Source organism: Terrapene carolina, unplaced genomic scaffold, assembly GCF_002925995.2.
Source record: "Terrapene carolina triunguis isolate 2854851 unplaced genomic scaffold, T_m_triunguis-2.0 Scaffold69, whole genome shotgun sequence".
NCBI classification, from domain to species: Eukaryota; Metazoa; Chordata; order Testudines; family Emydidae; genus Terrapene; species Terrapene triunguis.
In genome coordinates, this window is record NW_020664420.1 from 45,370,724 (window position 1) to 45,387,646 (window position 16,923).

The 16,923-nt window shown below is 40.2% G+C and overlaps 1 protein-coding gene across 2 annotated transcripts in view; it reads right to left on the reverse strand.

Annotated features, from left to right (window-relative positions):
• The window catches only part of EDIL3 (EGF like repeats and discoidin domains 3), a 434,555-nt gene that overhangs the window by 165,884 nt on the left and 251,748 nt on the right, over positions 1 to 16,923 (reverse strand). For both annotated transcript variants that reach the window (XM_024216158.3, XM_024216234.1), the window contains exon 5: positions 9,859 to 9,972. In XM_024216158.3, the coding sequence (XP_024071926.1) occupies positions 9,859 to 9,972 (114 nt within the window). The remainder of the gene's footprint in view (positions 1 to 9,858; positions 9,973 to 16,923) is intronic.

The following is a 16,923-nucleotide window of genomic DNA, read 5'->3' on the forward strand; positions in this document are numbered from 1 at the left end:
CAGGCGCCAACTTTCCTTGGCGCCGGTGGGTGCTCGGCCCGCCCCCAGCCCCGCCTCCAGCCCCGCCCCCTTCCTGCCCCTATTGGACCCCTCCCCAAATCCCCGCCTCTTCCCCGTGTGGCTTGTACTTCCTTTGTCCCAAACACAAGCTTCACAGCACATGGCATAGAAAAGCTTTAGAGTTCTGTCCATCAGCATGACCCTACCTGTCTTGCTGACTCAGATGTGTAGCCCCTGCCTTCTCTCAATGGGTTCATTGTACAGTTGATGGGCCATCAAGCAAGCTTAGTGCTGATGCCATTCTGTCTTGGGGTGTCACCCAGAAACACAGCACAAGTTTTGAAATACAGATATACCATATATACCATATGTATCTAGAACTCATAATACAAAGGTGATACAAACGTATAAACAAGATTATACTTGCAAATCATAACTGTCACTGACACCTCACATGGCATATCTGGCATGATTCATTGCAATTTTATAACATTGATATTAATATTATAAATTTTCCATATTCCATAAAGCATCACAACTCTAATAAAAAATGTGAAAGTGAAACTCAGATAACATGATTTTCCTATCAGACAAATATTGACATTTGCTGTGGCTTTACTTTAATGACTGTTAAACAGCCTAGCAGTTTCAGACAGTAAAGGTTTTTTTAAAGTCAACTTTTACTAAAATTGCATGTGATTTTACAAATAAACTCTACCAGAAGTGTCGGATGTGCCAGGGGGGAAAACTCAACCAAGATGGGTTCTAAAACTTTTGTCACTAGCAATGGAAAACAACATCAGTAGTAGATATATGTCAAGCCGACAGCTGTCTACCATGATAGATAAAGACTGGAACTGAGGATCAATCCCATCAGTCACCTCTAGCAAATGAAATAATAAAATGTTATGACAGACTTGTCTTTTAAAAACTAGAATACCACTTTCCTGTCAAAACATGCCTGTACAATTCTGAGTCTTAGTTAAAATGTAAGGCACGAGAGAAAGACTAAGGTCTCTATTTGTCATTAAAGATTACTGTTGTATTTTTTTTAAAGTAGAGATTCGATGAAAGTGGCTGCCCTAATTAAAACCACACACAATGATCTTCCAAGCTACAGAGGGCCACCCAGGCAGGGCAGCTTGCATGTTCAGGACAACAGTTTATCTGGCAGTTTGCCACCACAAAGCTATGCCATCACATTTCAGACCTGATTGGCAATGACTGTGCTATTCCAGTACTAAACCTGACATAACCAAAAAGCAGATAACCCTGTGGCAAATTATGTGATTTTTTTTTCTTATAGATACAAATACTAGATAATGGACAAATTCCCAAAATTTTCTTGTGACTTCTCAGCTGCTGTACTGAATAGTAAGAATTGTCTTTTCTGGTAACATTATTGCTATACATGTGAACTTTCAGCCAGAGACTAAAGTAGAATTAACAGTTAACATATTTCTCACTCCTCCTCTGTGTGTCTTACATATCACTGCCCCCAAGCTTGGAACAGGAGATTTGTGGGAACCTCCTTCTGGTCAAGCAAGTAGGAGTTGTGCAGCTTGCCTCAGCAAGCTCTTGCATTTCCGTCATCTTCTGAGAGCTGCAGGCAGGAGCTGTTTACACTATGGGACTAAGTCAACCTAAGCTATGCAACTCCAGCTATGTGACTAACCTTAGGTCGACTTAGATACCTTAGGTCGCGCCTCGATCCCCCGGTAAGTGGAGACAAGCCCTCAGTGATTTCCAATTCATTGCATGTGAACCATTTTTTTCCTTTTCAGTTATATCCTCTGTAGTTTGGTTTGAATTCAGAGTCCAAATGAAGCTCCAAAATACAAAGCAAATGTCAAAATGGTGTTGAGTTTTGCATAGTTTGGGACACAATCTCCAAATTTTGCACAGTTTATACTGGATTAGACTTGATTTACCAAAAAAGTTTATTAACTTTGGTAAATCTCAATGGAGTTTATGAAAGTTTTACAAAGCTCTAGAACTATCTTACTCATATTACTAATTTGTGTGTCTGCTGATTGGCAGCTAAAAACTAGAGCAGACTGAATCAGTTAGCAGAGGACCCTATTTCATGGCTAGACTCTTTGAGTAAGTGACCTGCATATTACTACAGCAAAGACCTGAATCAAGTCTTGCAGTCTGTCAGCAACAGGTCAAATAGCTGAAACATGAGGGAGCTTCCTTCTGACTAAGACAGTTTTGCTGAGTACATTTCAACTGTAAGTTGCTCTTCTTTTGTCTTTCTATTCATTAATACTTTCACTGAAGGTACTTTTCCATCTTTTCTAGTTTTTGATGTTGTAATAAGCAATGTTCATCCATACTTTGAACACTGTATGAGTCATCCTATCTCAAAAGAGATGTGTTGGAACTGGAAAAGATGCAGAAAAGGGTAACAAAAATGATTAAGGGTATGGAATTACTTCCATACGAGGAGAGATTAAAAGACTGGGACTGTTCAGCTTAGAAAAGAGATGACTAAGGGAGGATATGATAGGGTTCTATAAAATCATGAATGATGTGGAGAAAGAGAACAGGAATAGTTACTTACCCCTTCACATACACAAGAACGAGGGGTCACCCAATAAAATGAATAGGTAGCAGGTTTAAAACAAACATAAAAAAATACTTCTTCACACAATGCACAGTCAGCCATTGGTGGATGTATCCTCCATGAATTTAACAAATTCTTTTTTGAACCCATTTATACTTTTGGCCTTCACAACATCCCATAGCAATGAGTTTCACAAGTTAGTAGCCAAGATGGTCAGGTGGTGATGGTGGTCCCTATACCTCGAACTGTCAGACGCTGAGTCTGGATGACAAGGGATGGATCAATTTAAATTGCCCTGTTCTGTTCATTCTGTCTGAAGTATTTGGCATGGGCCACAGTCAGAAGACAGGATACTGGGCTAGATGGACCACTGGTCTGACCCAGTGTGGCCATTCTTATATTCTTAAAGTTGTGTAGCCTGTAGCTATATTCTGGCTTATTTCTTTTTATATTACCAAGTCTTTACTTGCAATTTATATTTTGTTTCTGTAGGAACATAAAGAATGTGACTAGACAAAGCTGTTAAAGTGCATATTGAGGCAATTTTAAAAATAACTCTGGGTACTGTAATGGCTCTTTTGGGTTTAGAAAATACTTTAAACTTGCATTGGCATAGGACAAACCACATAGTAAACGTCCACATGAAAGTTCTTACTACATAGACAGAGGATGGCATATATAATCTAATGTCAGTAAGGGTATAGAAAAGTGATTTAGCAAATTCAGGGCCATGCTGTTCCTCCAATTCAGTAAGCAGATTGGGATATACCAGAATTCAGGTTGGGAGACAATTGCTACCTAAATACATGTTTCCTCCAAAAGTGTAAAAGCTAATTAAAGGGGCTCCACAAAGCATAGGATCAATGGGTATGGAGGATCAGGCCAGGAGTTGGGTTGGAAAATATAGCTAGAGAGAATCTCCTCTCCGTCTAAGAAACTTCAATCTGAAATGAAATTTGATAACCAAATTATAGATGCTTGAAAATAGAATTTACTTCATAATAGGAGTATTGACGCAACTTGAAAGCTACTACCCTGTTAGGATGTGCCTCGGTGATAATATTAAATGAGTGGCTCTCATGTAGCAAGGAGCTAATTAAATGTGTAAAATGTGTGATCAGGTCCTGGGGCCTGTCTGAATAATTTACAATGAGTCTCTATCAGGTGTCTCAGTAAAATTCTATCCTTTACTGCCTAATCACTTTAAGGTACCGAGGAATGAATTTTCAAAAGTGAGATATTTCTGTAGTGTACAAAAGCAGCATGGTAACAATGTACCCAGAGGCATCTGACTGAGGACTTTGTTTCAATATCAGATTCTGAGAGTTTAATCTTGTTTTGTTTTTGAGTCCAAAGCAAAACTAAAATTCCCATTTAAACATTGGACCTCTCTCCACAAACACAAGAAGCATGGGAAACAAGCAACATGAATCAGAACTGACACTAAATAATGGATGTTAAGATCTGCTAAGTTGGGTGGGATGATTCTCCTAAATGGAATGTCAATATACATGAATGTAATCTATCAACAGACAGAAAAAGATGAGAAAGTGAAAGAGTGGTAGCATATGTCGAAAATATTTGCAATGATGGGGGCTTGATCCTTCTCCCACTGAAGGCTATGGGGGATTTGCAATAGTTTTAGTCAGTAAGTGTAACAGCACACTGGTGAAATTCTTTAGGTGAGAACACAAAGAATGAAGAGCAAAAAGTATCAGAAGCACCTGCTGCGGACTATCACAACTGAAGGAGAAAAAGGGCAAACTGTGTGGTCCAACTTCCAAGGTGTTGAAAGCTGCAAACTGAGTGCTCATTGGAGGTTTTAGCTATACAGATGTGTGTGTGGTAGCAAAAACAGCCAAACATGAATTAAAAGAGATTCTCAATTGCCTATAAGACAACTTTGTGATCCAGAAAACAAGAGATTCCAACCTAAGGAACTGGAGCTGCTCCTTACTTATGGAGAATTTGAGACTAACAGAAAAGCTTTAATGAAGCTAGTGACCATTAATTACTAGAATGCAGTATAGAAGCAAGAAATGGGTTCAAAGAATGAAGCACTGTGAGGGCACTAGATGTCAGGAAACCAAATGTTGAGGAATTAAGAAATCTAGTGAGTAAGATGCAATCAAAATGGTAGAGGTTTAAAGCTCATAGAACAGAAAGGGGCTCAGCCTTTGAATCCTGTGGAGATGGAGCATTTGCAGGCAAATTCTTTAAATTCTAGGGACTACCTGTGTGGAGCTGACTCTCTCTCCATGATGCTTCTCAACTTTTTCATTTGCATGGGCAGCATGGTTCTCCACATACAATAGTACAGAACTCCTTTCTTGAAAGGGGTACAGGCACAGAGATAATGTTAATAATAATCTGAGCAGCAGTAACTATTTAATAGATTTCCATAGAATACCAATGAAGTCTTTAGAGAATATGCTGTATACCAGGGGTAGGCAACCTATGGCACGCGTGCCAAAGGCGGCATGTGAGCTGATTTTCAGGGGCACTCACACTGCCCGAGTCCTGGCCACCGGTCCGGGGGGCTCTGCATTTTAATTTAATTTTAAATGAAGCTTCTTAAACATTTTAAAAACCTTATTTACTTTACATACAACAATAATTTAGTTATATATTATAGACTTATAGAAAGAGACCTTCTAAAAATGTTAAAATGTATTACTGGCACACAAAACCTTAATTTAGAGTGAATAAATGAAGACTCGGCACACCACTTCTGAAAGGTTGCTGACCCCTGCTGTAGACAGTGATTGCTCTCTAACTACAACCCTAAAATCATCTAGAGCTCCAACTCCAGGGAAATCACATAGATAGGCTCACACAGAGGGTTCCTGGGGGGAGAGGAACGGGGAATAAGCATACTGCAGAGCTATCATACATCTTTGTGAAGCTTTCAGAGCCTTCCCACTCCACGTTACTCTGTTGCTCTCTTTCCTCCCCAACACCTTCCAGAAATGAGGACCATCTGGACTTCAAAATCAGGTAAGTCTGGACGAAAAAAATAAAGGCAGCTAATAAGACAGAAAAGCAGAATGAGTTTAAAACTATCCAGACGCACTAAGGGATAAAGTGTTTTAAAACAGAAAACAAAATACTAAATAAGAAGTAGGTCCAGCAGAGACTTGAAGAAGCCAGGGAACCATGAAGAAGTATGGCTGCAGCCTAGCCTTTTCCTGTCTCCATGCTAAGTATGCACAGACCACATCAAATAAAACTCCTCAACATCAGCCACAGCGTCGGCAGCAAAACAGCCCAAGCATGGGCTGTTCTTCCCAACCCATGGAACTTTTCAGCTGTAGGGTTTGAGCCCTGAAAAGTTCTCTGCCACTCCCTCTTACAGTAGCAGCAGAAAGAGTCTGAGGGCAGGAATTGCCTCACTAACTCATCTCCAGCCTAGCCTGCCCCTCCCACTACAATCATATCAGTTGCCATGAAAAGCTCATGGGATTTGTGAACTGGGCTCTCCAGGGATACTGAGCAGTTTGCAGAACTGGGGCATAAAATAACAGTCTCTACAAATCCAAGAGTTGTTAAACATGAAGGACAGAAAGAAATGATTTAAGAAGCTATAACTAAGAGTGGTAAAATGAAATTAGGAAAAAAAATTTAGGAATAACTTCCTAGCATCAAGAATCTCCCCAGGGAAATGGCTGAAGCCGCATTATCTGGGACAACCTAGATGTAACACTAGAAAATGCACTCTAGAGCACAGCCCAACTTTGACAGGAAAATGGACTGGATGACATAATATGTATTTTTCTGCTCTGTCTTCTATGTTTCTGGTAGTCTATGGTCTAGGTAAAAAATCTTTAAGCTGTCTGAGGTAATTTTTAGTCAGTAATCATGCATTTACATAATTAGTGTAACAGCATTTAATTACTGTAAATATGCATAATGATGTAATTAGAATGTGTAATTACTACCTGTAATTACATAATTAGATGTAACAACATAGTAAAACTCTTTATAATAGAATTGGGTGTTTGCAACCTCAACTACAGTGATGCTATTTGGAGTTGCTATAGTGCATAATAATAATGTTGGTACATTACTAAGAGTCCACGTTTTAATATGAACTGAACTAAAGCTAGTTTATGTTTATAGCTCACAAACGAATGCTAAAAGTTATTAAAACCGTGTTTAAGTGCTTAGGGAAGATATGGTGAGCTCCCAAAACAAGGATAATTCAATGATCTGTAGTCAGCGCAGATGTTTAGCCACCTGTCCATCCATTTATGTTACCATAAAGTAACCTGAAACATTATGGGTAGACAGTAGTATGATGAAATATTCTAAATGTTTATTTTTCTTTTAAATTATACATAGTATAAATGTTGATGTTAGCAACTATATTGCTTTCCAATTTCTTTTTGCATTCTCTCTTGGTACACTTGGTTTATATTCCTCATTGGGTTTTGCCTCCTACATATATTATTGGCAGCACTTCTCTTTCCCTTCCCCCAGGAGAATAAGGAACAGAATCTTGTAGTACAGGACTGTGAGCCTTTCACCCCCACACACAGACACACATTTGTAAGCATTTTTCTCATCCTGGGAATAACAATTTTTTGTTACATATCTCTGTCACTACCAATTCCAGCACATTCTTTAGAAATCACATTTAAGTCATAATGAATGTGTTTTTGGAAGTCTACATCAAGGTGACTCAGCAGGCTTGTGAAGAGTTTGTGCTCAATAAATTGATACACATTATTATAATTCTTCCTAACCCAGCAAAGTTACCCTTTTAAATTCCCCAAGACATTTCCTTGCAAGTCACATCGTTGAGCACTTACCTATGTGAGTAGACCCATTGAAACCAGCAGGACCACTCAAAGAGAGAACACAAGTGAGTATCTCTTAAGTTTCAGTCCTGCTCTTCTAGTGTTAATGCAAATTTTGCCATTGACTTCTACATATTGGGACCTCAAGGACAGCCAAAGACAAATAAAAGGTGATGTCTCTAAAAAAGCAACAGTCCCTTCAAAAATCCATTCTTTATTATCTAATTATGATGCCCAATTAGCAGCAAAGGGCATTGCACTTATATGGCCTGAAATATTTCTTTGATGGTTCTTTATTCTTGTATCCTGCAAGAAATAGGAAGGTGTGATGCTCTGTACCTGAGGGGGGAACACCCTGCACCCCCACGTTCATCCTTATAATATGATTGTGTGGTATCCAATGCAAAGTTTGTTATGTCGAGTGTCTTTGGAAAGCTCATTTTGCACTGAGCATTGTTGTGATAGTAATGTTGTAGGTTGTAATTTCATGTATATAGTTTTGAGTCTGAAAATATGTCCTCATGGCTTAAAACAAGCCCAGGCAAAACTCTCCAGGAGCAGAGGAGCAGTTCACACCTCATCAGGGCATGTATGGGACCAACCCAGCACAGGCTCACAGGAACAAAGGACACTGGCCTAGGCAGCAACAAAGGATCTGTTGGACTCTCGAGTGAGTCACCCCCCGCTTCCCTTGGTCAGTTTGGGACTTTAATGAGGTAATGCTCACCTGACTCTGAAGGGGTGGGGGCAAAGCCAAGGGGGAAGAAAAGACATGATAAAAGGGAGAGACGTTTGCCATGCTCTCTCTCTCTTCCACCTCCATCTACAGACACCACCACCAAGCGACTGAAGCGCTGATCAAAGGGGAGAGCCAGGCTGAAGGGCAACCAGCCAGCTGTGGTGAGAAGCATCTAAGTTTGTAAGGGCATTGAAAGTGTTAAGATCAGCTTAGAATGCGTTTTGCTTTTATTTCATTTGACCAAATCTGACTACTTGTGCTTTGACTTATAATCACTTAAAAGCTATCTTTTGTAGTTAATAAATGTATTTGTTTATTCTACCTGAAGCAATGTGTTTGGTTTGAAGTGTGTCAGAGACTCCTCTTGGGATAACAGGCCTGGTATATATCAATTTCTTTGTTAAATTGACAAACTCATATAAGCTTGCAGTGTGCAGTGCACATACCTGGACACTGCAAGATGGAGGTTCCTAGGGTTGTGTCTGAGACTGGAGATACTGGCTACTGTCATTCGGTTACACAATCCAAGCAGTGACTGGCCAAAAGTGCTCACTCATGTGCTGAGAGCAGCTTACATGCTAGAGGCTGTGTGTGAACAGCCCGGGAGTGGGGGTTCTCACAGTGGAGCAGGGTAAGGCTGGCTCTCAGAGTCGAGGATTGGAGTGACCTCGCAGATCACCGGTCCGGATAACACCAGAGGGGAATGTCACAGAAGGATAAACCCCCATGAGATAGATATGATCCTTTGATGAATTCCCAAAGAATGTGTCAGTTACTCCATTTATCAAGTGTAAGTACCCTGTAAAATGATCTATCAACAATTTTTATATAATACTTAATGATACAAGAAAATCAAAACATTCCATTGATCTAATAAGTGATGCTTGAAGTGGGATTCCATTAACGTGAGCCACCTCACACACACAGTGTAGCCCTTAATCTTTCCTCCATAAACTCCATGGAACAACATAAAAATTGAATCTGGAAAAAAAATAATGTATTCTATCTGCTACTAAGAATTAACTATGCTGAAGCATATTTTTAACTGGCCAGCTGTATCATTTTCCTTTGAAAAGGATATGACCCAAGTGTGGAGGCTCTCCTATCATGACAGTCAACACTTAATAGGTAGAGACCATCTTGTAATAGTTTTTAGTCCGCCTGGCATGATTTCAGCCTTTCTGAATCTCTACACTAGGATCTCTCACAGCTGAGAGTCTGGGGTTGTTAAGCAACCAAGAAAACAGGAAGCAAGAGTTATTAAATCTGTTAAGGCTGCTGAGTCAATGTTAGTAACTGTTCTAGAGCAGTTTGCAAACTCTGCAAGCATCATCTCAGCCTCCCAAAACATAGCCAAATGAATTTAACCTATCAACTCTCTCCAGTATCACATTTTTTATGGGCTATGTCTATCAGCTCTTTCAAATTTCCCTGCCCTTTTGCCTATTGTAGGACAACAGCTGTAGACACCTTTGCCTGCAAAATTGGCGACTAAGTTGAAGCCCCTTTAAAAAAGCTGCTCCTTCAGTTCATATTTAAGAGGTCCACTCCTCAAGTTGGTTGAAAGACCATGTACTGCACAATGCACCCAAGGTCTGCCAACTTCATAACCTGCCCATCTATGTTAATATTGTATTTATCCATACATTAAGGATATAGTGGAATCCTGGGTGCTACTACATGGTTATTTCTGTAATGCAGTGAGTAAAGAATTTAAACAGGTAGATTTGTAAAACAATTGCAATACTTACTGTATTGGCAGTTTCTTCCCATAAATTCACCTGGACACTCACAGGAATAGTTGGCAACAAGATCTGTACAAATGCCACCATTTTTACAAGGTTCAGCTTCACATTCATTTACATCTGTGGGAAATACATAGTGTCAGCATTAGCAAAACACTTTAAGAAGTAATAAGCATTTGTTACATGCACTGTAAATTAGACAGTCATTCTCTAAGGATCCATATGGATGATATTAGTATCAGAAACATATTTTTGGACAGTAAACATATGTTCAGCAAAGAATGCAAATTGTGCAAAATGTGTTCAAAACAGGGCAATTTTAACAATCAAATCCAATCAAACATAGATTTGACTAGTTTCAGAAACACATGCTACAATCTTGAAATTTCTCGTTAAACAACAAAAGAATTAAGGGCTACACCGTGGCTTTGTCACAAGTTCTGAAAAAGGGGCAGTGCATAGTTGTCTGGTCCAGGAGGAAATGAGGGACCATACAGTGACTCAGAGGCTCCTCCTTTTCTTCTGGGAAAAGTAATCTGCATCATCATGTACCTGGCAGAGATTTCTTCCCCCCCACCCCCCGTTTGAAAAGAGTAGTATACTGAAAGATTCATCTATTCTCTGCCTCTACTCACCCATTCCATGCCCAGCTGCATGGAGGGGAATAGCAGCTGCATGAAGATTGTTCCCCTCCTCCCCCCGGCAATGTAACCCTGCCCTGCAACAGGTAGCCTATGTAGGGAAGTAAAGCAGCAACTGTGCCCTCTCCTTGTGTGGGCACATAGTGCAGGTCAAAATTGTGCCCTAAATAAATAATCCAATTAGCTCAGAGAGTAACTAAGTCATTCTACTTTTAGAACTGTAACTGCTTTTCTTTTAGCAACAGCTGCCAGTTAAGAATGTCTCTCAGTTCATCTTAATTCATTAAAAAAAACTCTCTAATTGACAATCTAATTGTTTTAGTGTCTAAATAATTCTCTTTCTGTGCATGACTTAGTCCGTAAATAAGAACTAACAGTTTGATCTAGTAGCTTATAAATTTTATTAAATTCAAAAGGCAGTAGTTAGCTAATTTTATTTGGGAGCTTCCGGAGTTTGGTACTGCAGGGAAGAGGTGTCTTTCGACTCTTGTTGAACTTGACAGGGAGTGCAGAAAGGAAGTTCTAGCTCAGTAATTCTCAACCTTGTCTTGCAACAGAAAACACTTCTTGGAACAGAAAACATTTCAGGATTCCCTGTCCCCTTTAGGCATTTAGGAAATGGGGTGTGGTCAGACCCTCCCCAAGTTGAGAACCCATGTCCTAACTCAGTGGTCCGGGGCCTGCGAGCAGGTTTCAAGGGGTTCGCCAAGCAGGACCAGTGTTAGACTTTCTGGGGCCCAGGGCAAAAAGCCGAAATCCCAGTGCATGGGGCTGAAGCCTGGGGCCCTGAGCCCTGCCACCTGGGGTTGAAGCAGAAGCCTGAGCAACTTAGCTTCATGGTGCTTCCTGTGGCATGGGGGCCCTGGGCAATTGCCCAGCTTGCTACCCCTTAACTCCGGCCTTGGCTTTTAAATGCAGAAAACCAGTTATTGTGGCACAGGTGGGCTGTGGAGTTTTATAGCAAATTTGGGGGCGGGGGCTCAGAAAGAAAAAGGCTGAGAACCCCTGTTCTAATTTAAACCACAGAGCTGCAGAAAATGGTTGCATTAGATCACCAGACAAAGTTCACAAGTTGACAATGTGACACCTCTTAATAAACCAGTTTGTTTTGGGCCTTAAAGATATTTTTTCTATAAATAGCAGGGCACTCAAACAGGACACAAGTGACGAGCTTCAAGTTTATACAAACAAATACCCAATATGGATGTGTTAATCAGGTATTTGTACATATGCAGCGTGAGTTAGTGGATGGATACACCTTACTGTGAAGTTCTGACCCCAAAATCTTTGTTAGGAATTTATATATCTGAGTATGAAATACATATATATTGCACTGTAAAGAACTCAAAAGTCAGTAAATGAGAAATTAAAGGTTGTACACACAATCCTATCTGTGCTCCCTGTGTTTTTCAATATGACAATCTTCAATGACATGAATCTCATGCTATTTCTCAAATAAGGAAATGTAGTATCATACATCCTCTCCCCCCCACCCCCAACCACCTTACAAACTGCACAATCAATGTTGGGCCCCACTGTACACTTTCATTAAATTTTCACTGCACAGCCCCGTTAGCCCTCTATGCCTATGCTTCATTGTTTCCTTAGCTACCCTTTTTCATCCTCTTGCAATGTCTACCATACATATGCAGAGTGCTATTTTCAATGAGTAAGAACTTGGTCAAATCAAAACCAGTTTTACCAGAAAGCTCAAAGATGCTTCCTTTCAATAAGGGCCATTTTCCATGCTAAATTTCAATTTTCTACCCACGTGGTTTCATCTATGAGAAGTTCAGAAAAAAAAGTTGCTGGAATTGTATTTTTAATAGAGAAAGGACTTTTAGACAGCCTTATTACAGACAGTAATATGAGTTTAGTACATTCATGTTTTGCATATGTGCAGAATGGCACAGACCCATATGATTTCCCTAGTCTTGGATCTTACCATATTTAGAGCTGAGCTAGATGAAAAATGTCTCAAATCATAAGAGGATAAGAATTCCTTATTGACTACACATCTGAGTAAGTTCCTGTGAACTGTTTGTTTCAGTAAGTACATTAAATAAATTGCATTCATGACATGTGGCACAGCTACACATGTTTTTAGCATAAGTATGCATATAAGTGATACACATTGCTGAAACCTCTCACTTTTTAGGTGCAACCACTCATTTTGACTATTTGAACACAAGTGCTTTGGACATGTTTAACTGTTCCAACATTCTATTGGTAGTATGAATGCATTTGAGCAGAGACTGTGGCTGTCTACCCAAAATACATAACACAGGCTATTTCATATTTTGAGGCTATGCACATAAACGGAGAACTTTAGAATCCATCTCTGGAAACTGGCCAGATGCAATCTTTTGTTGCCTCTTTTGTTAGGTAGGTAGATTTCAGAGCAATACAGGTCAGTTCCCTGTTGAAGCAGAAATCAATTACACCTGTGTCAAGATATTCTCTTAGTGTAATTTGTTTATTTCTAACAATTACACCAGTCCTGATTCTTTGACCAGAGATGGTCCCAAATTGCACACAGGCAACCCTCTTGCAAAAAACCTTCAACTAAAACACCACTGTTCTCTCAGGCCTTCATCTCATCTCACAGTTCAGATAAACTGTTCCATGTTCCTGCTTCAACCTGAAGGCTATACTAGGGAAACCTGTTAGACAAAGCCGCTCACCTAGGATCACATCAGAAGAAGAGTCTGAGCATTCAGCTCTTCTGTTGTGCAGTTGCTTTGCAATACAGTTGAATCTGAGGAGATGTTTGATTGCCCAGCAAACACTGCTTTACCACACATAATCTGCCTAAATGGGTGTGGTGAAAGTTTCATCCAGAGTTCTTATACTTCAGTGACTCATAACATGCATGACATTAGTACCTTTCACCATAAAATTTGTACAAGCATGACATGTCAGTTGGGCCAGATTGTGCTCTCAGTTGCATAAGTGCATCCCTAGTTTTTCCCCATTGTATATTTCACATTGTAGTGTTTCCATGCACTTTACTGGTTAATGGGACAAAATTTCTCTCGTAGCATCACAAATCCATATAACATTCTAGAGTTTTAGGTTCTGCATATAGATCCATGACAGACCTGACAGATGTTTAAAATTACACATAGTTAGAGTGTTCACATATCAACTACATATCTGAAGGGATCAAGAGCATGAGTTATTCCTGGTATGGTTAGTGAGACAAGGTGAGTGAGGTACTGTAATATCTTTTATTGGACCAAGTTCTGTTGGTGAGAGAGACAAGCTTTTACACAGAGCTCTTCTTCAGGTACCTAGGATTACTGCCATTAACTTGCACATAAATTTGACTCCAGCTGTAACTGTTTCAAATCATAGAATCGTAGGACTGGGAGGGACTTTGAGAGGTCATCTAGTCCAGTCTCTTGCATTCAGGGCAGGACTAAGCCACAAACATAATTTGGAACTGAGGGAGCTTGCTAATTCTACTTGGTGTTGGTCAAACCTGCCTGACCTCTTTTGTAGTCTGTCAGAAAAACACACAAAGTTTGTAGCTCCTGAGATCTTTCCTCTTTTGAGGACAGGTGTATACTAATGGGCCTTCGGTTCAATATGAAGGCCACTCAGTCCCTTTAACAAGCCAAATTCCAAAGTTCTACTTAGAAATTAATGGTTGCACATGACCTCTAGGGTCCTATACATCATTCTTGTCTTATTATTTGCTGCCTATAAAGGGATCAAATATTGGAGTAATAAAGGTTCCCTAGATTATTACCTTAATTTCAGCCAACTAAGAGAGAGAAGTAACTCATTGTCCTGGAAATAAAATCTGTCAGTGGCTAATGACCAAAGAATAGAAACTGCTCAGTGCTAAATTAAATTCTTTATATGTATTTATAAAATTTAAGTAGGTACTTATCTGCCTTTTTAAACAAAACCCATTACTCTTATGTTTTCTTCAGGTTGTTCATCATTTTAATACAAGCTAATGCCTCTGTGAAAAAATTCAAGGTCACCTTGAACTGGAAAAAAAAATGCAAACTCTTTCATTTGGTGAATTAAAAACGGTAATTTATCCTTTTAAGAGCTTTTCTGACTCAAGATTATCAAGATTTTAGATTTCTCTGGTTTGCCATTCATAGATAAATATGAAGGAAAAATGCACGACTGTACAACATATTCCATGTGGTCTGTGAGCTTACTTAGAAAATAGTTTGAATTTTAAGTATCAGACATTTTCACACTAATCCTCATATTCTAGCTCTAGTGAGCAATTAGCTATGATCAGTGTGGAAAGACGGAGGCTTTTGATTATTCTGTCAGTTAGTTAGAGCTAGCTAGTGTGTATTGTATAAGCTTCTATCATATATTTTCAGCAACTCCAGCAGCAATGGGCCCCTCAGTCCAACCAAATTGACTGTGTAAAGTTACATCTGACGTGAAGAAAGACTAGTTCACTTTTGAGACAAGTGCAGGTTCCTACAGAAAGGAAAATAAACTTAAATGTGCTTAAGATGAGAACATGGATTATAAAAATGTTATTTAATTTACAGTTCATTATATTGTTTTGATGTGAACATTTAAATATAGTTTATTTAATGAAATATAATATCTACAAATTGGGGTCAGATTCTGGTCAAATTGCCAGCACGGCTAATTATGATATGAAGCATTTCAGTATTTAAAGTCTATTTCCTCCTTCTTAGATAGAAATATCTTCTATTAATCATTGTCATCTTGTTATGATTAAGAGTTTGTGTGGATAGCAATGTTTGAGCAATTTAACAAATTCTAGAATTCTTAGAGCAGGGGTGGGAAAACCTTTTGGCCTGAGGGCCACATTTGGGTATGGAAATTGCATGGCGGGCCATGAATGCTCACAAAATTGGGGGTTGGAGTGTGGGAGGGGATGAGGGCTCCGGCTGGGGGTGCGGGCTCTGGGGTGGCACCAGAAATGAGGAGTTCAGGGTGAAGGAGGGGGCTCCAGGCTGGGGTGTGAAGGCTCCGGCTGGGGGTGCAGGCTCTGGGGTGGGGTTGGAGATGCAGGAGGGTGCTCCAGGTTGGGACCGAGGGGTTTGCAGGGTGGGAGAGGGATCAGGGCTCGGGCAGGGAGCTGGGACCCGGGAGGGGGGCAGGCTCTAGGCAGTGCTTACCTTAAGCAGCTCCCGGAAGCAGCGGCATGTCCCGTCTCCAGCTCCCACACGGAGGCGCAGCCACGCGGCTCTGCACATTGCCCCGTCCGCAGGCGCCACCCCTGCAGCTCCCATTGGCCCTGGTTCCTGGCCAATGGGAGCTGCAGGAGCCATGATTGGGGTGGGAGCAGTGTGCAGAGCCCCCTGGCTGCCCCTACACATAGGAGCCAGAGGGGGGACATACCGCTACTTCTAAGAGTCGTGCGGAGCCATGGCATGTGTGGAATGGGGTCAACCCTTGACACTGCTCTCTGGCTGGAACGCCGGAGTGGGGCAAGCCCCGGACCCTGCTCTCCGGTGCGAGCTTGAGGGCCGGATTAAAATGTCTGGAGGGCTTGATGCCACCCCCGGGCCATAGTTTGCCCACCCCTGTCTTAGAGCAATTCTTCCTAAAGAAGATGCAATTAAAACAGCCATCTAGTTCCTTGTGGTTGTTAAACAAGAAACCTACATCTAATATATATATAGTTACTGGCTTGTCTTCACTAGGAGAAAAGGTATGTTCTTAACTCAGGTTAACTAACACAAAGTAAAATCTTAACAAAGACAAGGCACTTTATAATTTTCACACAAGTTTGCAGGTCAAGGTAAACCCATGGCTACCCCATAGGCTTTAAGACCTTTTCTATATTAGGAATGTTTTGCTGGTATAGTTATACTGATATAATTAACAGGCAAAATCTTCTGGTATGTACACAGTTATATATGTATAGAAGTTTTTATAGTAGTATAGCTTATGCTGGTTCCCCTTTTTACCTTGTGAAGACACACTATGAAACAATGTTACTTATCAGTAACAGTATGTTATGCCCATATATTCACACTAACAGGTTATGTGTCCCCCCAGTACTGTGAATTCAGAATCATCTACATGAGCACTACCCACTATGGGCATCTACACCCCTAAACATTGAAAGAGAAGTTACAATAGTCTTTTGGTTTCAAGCATTCTTAGTAAAGTTGGGCAGGAAACAGTTTTCCCATCCCAGGAAAAGTTTTGCGATTTTGAAACATTTTCTCATCTCGAATTGGGACAAATGTCAACTCTTCCCTACCCCAATTCACAAACCCCAAAAAAAAAAAAGGTTGAAAATTGAAATGTTTCGTTTTGATTTCAGCCTATTTTTTAAAACTTTTTTACTATAAATTAACACATTTCAAAACAAAAAGTTGTTTAGAAATTAAAAACAGAACTTTTTTGCTTAGAAAAATGTCAAAATTGTCTGAAGCAAAATGGTGTTGCATAAGTTCATGAAAGA